Source organism: Choloepus didactylus, chromosome 18, assembly GCF_015220235.1.
Source record: "Choloepus didactylus isolate mChoDid1 chromosome 18, mChoDid1.pri, whole genome shotgun sequence".
In the NCBI taxonomy this organism is placed as follows: domain Eukaryota; kingdom Metazoa; phylum Chordata; class Mammalia; order Pilosa; family Megalonychidae; genus Choloepus; species Choloepus didactylus.
Window position 1 is genome coordinate 75,990,570 of NC_051324.1, and position 7,477 is coordinate 75,998,046.

The 7,477-nt window shown below is 67.3% G+C and overlaps 1 protein-coding gene across 1 annotated transcript; it reads left to right on the forward strand.

The window, feature by feature from the left end:
- Window positions 1–6,047: 6,047 nt before the first annotated feature.
- Window positions 6,048–7,277, forward strand: UTS2R (urotensin 2 receptor). Its single transcript, XM_037810563.1, is given in 1 exon segment — window positions 6,048–7,277. A coding segment is annotated over 1 exon segment (1,179 nt). The 3' UTR covers window positions 7,227–7,277.
- The last annotated feature ends 200 nt before the right edge of the window (window positions 7,278–7,477 follow it).

Sequence of the window (7,477 nt, forward strand, 5' to 3'; positions counted from 1 at the left end):
CCGGGCCCTGGGGCTCCCCGTCCCTGAGCTCATGCGGGGGCAGAGCTCGCGGAGGGCGGAGGCAGCAGACGCGGGTTGGGGTCGGTGCTGGGAGGGGGCAGCAGGCTGGGCAACGAGTGTCCTTCCCCGAGGCGGCTCCGTGCGGCTCCACAGCGGTAGCTACTGGCCATTAACCCGGGCCGCCCCCTCCAGGAAGACTGTCAGGCCTGCTCTGGGGCCAGACACAGCATGAGGGGCCCGGACCACCTCCCTGCGCCGCCTACTTGGAACCGGGCATTTCCCAGCCTCCTGGCCACCGGGGACAGGGAGCTGGGGCCGCCTGGAGTTGATTCGTCCCGGGACAGGATCAAATGGGCCGTCCGGACAATGCAGCAACAGGGTGTGAAGCAAAACTGTACAACTTTATTCCATCACAAATGATACATGAACAACGGGAACTGATGGTTAAACAGCGTCAAACAGCCGACTGGGCACTGAACCTCCCACTGGTTTGTGGCCTGGTGGAGCCCCCAAGACCATCCCGGCAACAGCGCGCACCTGCCCAGAAGGCCCCCCAGGAGCCGGTGTGTCCTGGGGAGGGGTGTCCCCACGCAGCGTCCTTCCAGGCCCTCACAGCTCACATGGGCCACGCAGCTCGGCCATCCTGGTCAGCGCCGCGTTCCTGCCCTCAGCCGAGGTCCCCTCCTGGGGTCCTGGCATCTGCATGGCCTCCTGCAGGGCCCCCGAGGGTCCTGCTGTCCCAACCTGGGTCCTGGGGGTGAACCACCCACACCTCATCTGGCTCCAGCAGCAGCGTCCAGTGGCTTGCGGCTCCAGCACCCTGGGCTCCCCGGGGGGCAGGCCCCTACCATGGCAGCGGGGTGCTCAGCCAGTATGGGCAGTCGGGGGGCCCTGGCAGCTCCCAGGGCAGCCCCTGGGTCCAGTCGGCACCCTCAGGGCCCAGCCCCAGGGGTACTGCTCCAGGGGCTGCAGTTTGGGGGACACAAAGTGGGGGTCTGGATCCCCATCGTCCACACCCCAGGCTGTGGGCCCTGGCCCCTGTGTGGACCCCACCTTGGGGACCCCCCCACAGCTCGGGGCCCCAGTCCTCGTCCTGCAGCCGCCAGCCTCCAGCACCTCCCGGAGGTCCAGGACGGTGGCCTTGAGCACAGGAAGTGGGTATGAGGCAGCCTGCAGTGGACGAGCTGGTGGACAACCCAGGGCCCACGTCCAGTGGCTCTGCAGAGCCGGGCAGCCTGGGCTTCTGGGGAGTTCTGGAAAGTTCCTCAGCGTCTGCACAACACACCACCCACTGGGGAGCACAGGGAAAGGAAGTGGGGTTGGGTGCCCCGGCAGGCAGATTGGGGGGTGCTTGGGGATGGGGTGGGGGTGGGGGCGGCCCAGTCTCTGTAGCCCCCTCCGAGCCCACTCGGTCCCCGCCCCGGGACCCCCATGCCCAGCCGGAGCCCAGACAGGAACCCCCACCCCAGTCAGCCCCCAGCTGGGACCCCACCTGCAGCAAACAGGTTGGGGGGTCCAGGCCTGCCCCTCCACTCTCCCCTGCACAGTCGCAGAGCAGGGGGTCCCTACCTGGGCAGGGAAGGGGGCATCCCCCAGGGGCCCTCCCCATGGTGCCGTGTGCTCATCTGCATATCTCCCATGAGCCTCTGTGGGGCTGGCCACCCCGGGCAGGGTGGGTGCTCCCCGGTGCAATGCCAGGGGCTGGGGTCGGACCCCACTGCTCGGTCCTCTGCCCTCGTGTCAGTTCCCAAGCGCAGCTTTGCCAGTGCACAGGCACTTCCCCGGGCCCGGGACACCTCCCGCCTGGAAATGGGGCGGCTGCGGGCTCTGCGTCTAATCACTGGTCTAATCACTGGTCCTCCAGACAGGGCTCGGCCCGCCCCGGACAGGTGGCCGACGCGCCAGGCCCCGTCTTCAGGCGGGCTCCGCACACCCGGCAGAGAGCCACACGGGTTCAGCAGCGCTGAAAGTGTCCGGTTCAAAACATTCTCTGATTTTTTATTTCTTCTTTGAGTCATGAATTATTTTTAAGTGTGTTTCTTCGTGTCCAAATATCTATCTGTGAATTTTCTGGGGAGATTACTGTTATCGATTTCAAGCTCAATTCTCTGCGGCGAGAGAACACAGATTGTTCTGGCACCAACAGCGATTGACTGTGCCAAGTCGGGGTGAGTGCACAGCCTTCTGGAAGACTGCTCTCGTGGCAGACACCAGCTGTGGTTTGGGGGATCCCAGGTCACCCACACTTCTGATCAACTGGCTACAAATTTGGGGGCTCCCATCACGCCCTCACGCTCGATAATTCACTGGAATGGCTTGCAGAACCCAGGAAAGAGTTGTACTTGGGATTACAGTTTTATTATAGTAAAACAGGTATGTATAAGAAAAAGCCAGAAGAAGAGGTGTGTGGGGTGCAGCCTGGAGGGTCTCAGATGCAGGGTCTCCAGGTCCTTTCCCTTGGGGTCAGGACGTGGCAGCCTCCCGGCACGTCGGCGCATGTCTCAGCCAGGGAAGCTCAATGGCGCCTTGGCCACTTCGAGCTCCCCGCAAAGCCCCTCCTGGCTCCGACGGTCTGCGTGTCTGTTCTTGGCCAACCTGTGATGACCCGGGGGGATGGAGCTGTGGGCTTACGGCCCGAACTCTGGTGCCTTGCGAGTACCCTTGGTACAGAATTCCCACAGCCTGTGCTGACCCCCTGGGGAGCAGCTGGGGTGGCTCGAAACCACGTCTAGAGGACCCTGGCGACTGGAAGTGCCTCTTGCCCACCAAGAGGGGTGGGGAAGTCATCACTCCCAGCCGTGCCCACAGGTGAGGGAGGCTTTGGAGGCACTGCGGAAAGCGTGCACCGTGCCTTGTGTCGCGTTACTTTGCCAGACGAAATTCCTGGGGTGGGTCCCAGTGGGCAAGATTACAGCTGCCAGGATGTGCAGCGGACGGACGAGCAGGGCCCCCACTGAACCTGCTTTGGCCCCTCGGTGGCACCTTTCTGTCCTGCTGCTGCCAGGACAGGGGGCAAGGCCTGAGAATCGGGGTTTCCTTTGGGACTAGGGGGGCTCACTGCACCTGCACCTCCTTGCTAGGCTCTTCCCAGCCGAGACGTGGATCAGCTGGAGGAGCCTGGGGAGGGGGCTGCCCTGGTGCTGTGTCCACCCGCCCAGACCCACCTCGCCAGCTCTGAGTCCTGCGGTGACCACAGGGGCCGCCTGCTTGCCCTCGGCATCCAGCGGGATGAGAGGAGCGTAAGGCCCAGCTCCGTGTCCCCAGCTCCATCTCTGCCCGGCCGGGTTTGGACAGTGGACCCTGGGCCACGGCTCCTGGTCAGTGGCCCCTTGTGCGGCCACAGCGCCCCAAGGCCCTGCAACACCGAGCCAAGGTGACAGCCCCGGAGAGCTTTGCTGTGGTGGGATCCCTCAGCCTTCATTGCCACGCCCCATCAAACGCTCCTATGGCGGAGACAGGGGCCCCCAGATCCTCCAGCAGCCGCAAGTCCTGGGAGTTGTTCCTGGCTGGGAGTCCTGCCGGCTGCACCCCTCCCTGGGTCCTGGGAGTGGCCCCCCTCTGCCTGCGGCTCCGGTGACCGCCCAGCCCCATGCCCAGCCCCAGCCCTGGGTGGCAACAGTGGCGACCTGGGGGCTGCACCGTCCCTGCCCCTCGGGGCCGTGCCTGCCCCTTCCAGAGGTGCACCCGGCCCGAGGGGTTGAGCAGGGACGGTGGCACCCACCGCGCTGGTTCTCCACAACCACCAAACACCAAGCACTCCTGACGCTGCCTGAAGGAGGTCAGGGTCTGGCTGGGCCCGGGAGACCCTCAGGGAGTGAGAGGGGCTGCCAGTAGGAAGGGGGTGACCCCCTGCCCGGGGACCCTGCGCCCCCAGCACTGGGCTGGAGCGTTCTGGCACCTTCTCCCTGGCACCGCCCTGAGCCGTGTTCCCTCGGGCGCCCTCCCAGCTGGCGGCCCCGTGGCGGGGACGGGCGCGGAGCTGCTGGGGGACCGCGGGCTCACAGCCGCCGCGCCCTGGAGGGGCCAAGCAGGTGGGGCCCCCAGTGCCCTCTGCGTCCCGGGCCGCGGCGCTCGGGAAACTTCCACCAACTTGCGCGCCGGGAGCGACGTGGCCGACTCCACGCGACCCGGGGCCGACGACACAGGTGAGCGCGGGGCGGGCTGCGGAGGACCCGGCACCATGGCCCCGACCCGCCGGCTGGACCCCAGCCCCAGCCCCTTGGAGGTGGGGACTCGCGGCTCCCGGGAAGCCTGGGGGCTCGGGCGCGCCCTCACACGGCCCTGCGCACTCAGGACCCGGGAGGGGCCTTTCCTGCTGTGCACCCCGAGACATGAGGCCGCCCGGGGGGAGCCGGATGCCCCGGAGCTCTGCTTGTCCGTGGCTCCTCGGGGAAGGGGGCGCCCCGGAGGCTCCCCTGGGCCAGACCCGAGGCAGGGCTGATCCCGGGATTGGGGGGCCGGGGAAGGTGCCCCCCGGCCCACGGGGACCCTTCCACAGCGAGTGTCCCGAGGGCCCTGAGGGTCCCGGGCCGTCCCTCCCCTCGGGGTCTCGGAAGTGCAGCCGCCCCGCCGGCTCCCCGCTGCCCTCCCAGCCTCGGGCTTTTCTCAGCGGGTGTGCGGGTGTCAGGCGCGGGGAGCAGCGTCTCGCGACACTCGCACGGCCCCGGGTCCCGCTGCGACAGAGACGCAGACACAGGCCCCCAGGGTCCCGGCCCCCTCCCCCAGCCGGCACCACGGGGCACTCGGCCGCCCTCAAATGTCCACGAGCGGTCGGGGACGGTGCGCGCTTGTGACCAGGGGTTGCCCGTGCCAGGAGTGCGCCCACCCGGCTGCCGCGGAGCTTTCAGGCGGTGCCATTTGTCTGGCCGCACCCCGTTGCTGCGTCCGGTGCCCGGCACACCTGCGGGTGAAGCTCTGCTGCCCCTCCCCCGGGTCTTTTCGGGGACCTTGGCACTCGTTTCTCCCGGGCACCGACGTGAGAGCGGGATGGCTGGGCAGGAGGCCTGTCTGTCTGTCCCGACACAGTGCGCCTGTCAGTCTGTTCTGAAGCAGGGGGTCGCGGGCTCGGTGCCCCCACACCCTCCACACCTCGCCCTGCTGCCCTCTGGGTCTGGCCAGCCCCCGGGGGTGGCGGGGTCCTCCAGCCTCGACGTGCACATCCTCCGGCCCCGGCTCCGCGAGCAGCTCCCCGGCACGTGGCCCTGTGGGCTGTAGTCTTTCGGGGCCCACCCCCCTTTTAAATGCGTTGTGAGCCTTTTCCTCCCGGACTTGGGTCCCTGGCGTCCTGCAAACCGGCCGGGGTCTGACATGTGTTCCCATGAGGTTTTCCGTGACTGTGGCTCCCCTCGGAGGCAGGCTCCTTGTCCTGAGGAAACCTTGTCTTTCCTCACAAGTGATTTCAGTTCACTTTAAAGAAACCCCTGCCCGAGGTCGTGCAGACACTCACCTGCTTCCTGAAGCCCGACTGGTTTGGCCGTTTGCGTTTGGGTCCATGAGCCATCTTGAATTAACCTTTCAGCAAAGTGTGAGGAGGTGGCCAAGGCTCCGTGTCCCCAGATGGACAAACAGAGATGACAAAGGCCTGGGCCTCTTCGCTGCACGTCTTTTCCTATTTGAGTTTTTATTAAGTCAGCAGCTACCACTTTCGCCATCTGAATAAAATGCTTTTTCTCAAATATCCACGTAATGCAGGATGGGAATCTGGCTCTGGGAGTGCCACCTGCCCCTTTACAGACAGGGAACGTGGTGGGGGAGCCCCATGAGCTGCAGCCCAGGACCCCTGGCTCTGTCCACTGCTGACCCCTACACTCCAGCCAACCCAGAGGCTGGGGGGTGGGTGTCCTGTTGGGGTACATCCGGGGACAGCTGGTTCGGACGGTGCCAAGGTCCTCCTGGGTGGTTGGGGGAAACAAGACAAGAATGGCCTTTACCGAGACCCTACGGGGAGCCCCTGGCCCTCTGCAGATCCTGAAGCCCCCAACCTGGGGCCCGTGGAGTAAAAGGGGGGCCTGGCCCCGCCTTTGATGGACGTCTTCTCCCGCAGGACGATGGCGCTGAGCCAGGCGACGGCGAGCAGCGTCCCCGTGCCCGAGCTGCCCCCAGGCCCCAACGCGACCCTCAACGGCTCGGGGGCCGGCCTGGTGGGGCCCGGCTCCCGGGAGCACCTGGCGGCCGCGGGCACCATTGGGGCGGTGCTGGCGGCCATGGGCGTGGTGGGCGTGGCCGGCAACGCGTACACACTGGTGGTCACACACCGCCGCCTGCGCGCCTCGGCCCCCTTGGGCGTCTACGTCGTCAGCCTGGCGCTGGCCGACCTGCTCTACCTGCTCGGCATCCCCTTCATCGTGGGCACCTACGTCTCCAGGGACTGGCACTTTGGCGACGTGGGCTGCCGCGTGCTCTTCGGCCTGGACTTCCTGACCATGCACGCCAGTGCCTTCACGCTGACCCTCATGAGTGGCGAGCGCTGCCTGGAGGTGCTCAGGCCGCTGGACGCCCTGCAGCGCTCCAGGGGCTACCGCAAGGCCCTGGCGCTGGGCACTTGGCTGCTGGCGCTGCTGCTGGCGCTGCCCGTGATGCTCGCCGTCCGGCTGGAGCGCAGGGGCCGCAAGCACCTGTGCCTGCCCGCCTGGGGCGCCCGCACCCACCGCGCCTACCTGACCCTGCTCTTCGGCACCAGCATCGTGGGCCCGGGCGTGGCCATCGGGCTACTCTATGCCCGCCTGGCCTGCGCCTACTGGCGGACCCAGCGGGCCCCCTTCACGCCGGCGCAGCGGCTGCCCAGCCCCTGGGTGCTGGGGCTCATCCTGGCCATCGTGCTCTTCTTCTGGGCCTGCTTCCTGCCCTTCTAGCTCTGGTAGCTGCTCACCCAGTACCACGAGGGGCTGCCGCTGGCCCCAGGCACCGCGCGCCTCGTCAACTACCTGACCACCTGCCTCACTTACGGCAACAGCTGCCTCAACCCCTTCCTCTACACGCTGCTCACCAACAGCTACCGCGACTACCTGCGCAGCCGCCGGGCCAGGCCGCTGGGTGCTGGGCCCTTCCCACAGCACCGCAGCTGCTTCTGGGGCGGCCTGGACACCTCGCTGTCCACCAGCAGCCGGCAGGCCGCCAAGGCCACCCCCATGGGGGTCTGCGCCCAGGGGTCCCGGGGCGCCTGTGGGAGCTCATCGGGGAAGGGCCCGGCCCAGGGCTGCTCCCTGGGAGCCCCTGCCCAGTGCTGACCGGCCCTGCCCTGTGGCCCCAGTCATCTTCCGGAAAGTTCCCTGCTCCCTCTTCCCCGCTGCTCATTCCAGGTCCTTCAGCCCTGCCTGGCCCAGAGCAGCCCCTGCCCTGATGGGGAGACGCAGGCCCAGACCTGCTTCTGGAGACGGGGGCGAGGGGAGGATCCAGGGCTTCCCCTAGACAGCAGCAGAGCCCAGCACCTGGTGGTGTGCCCCCCGACTGCAGCCCCTCGCCCGCCTGCCCGGCCTCG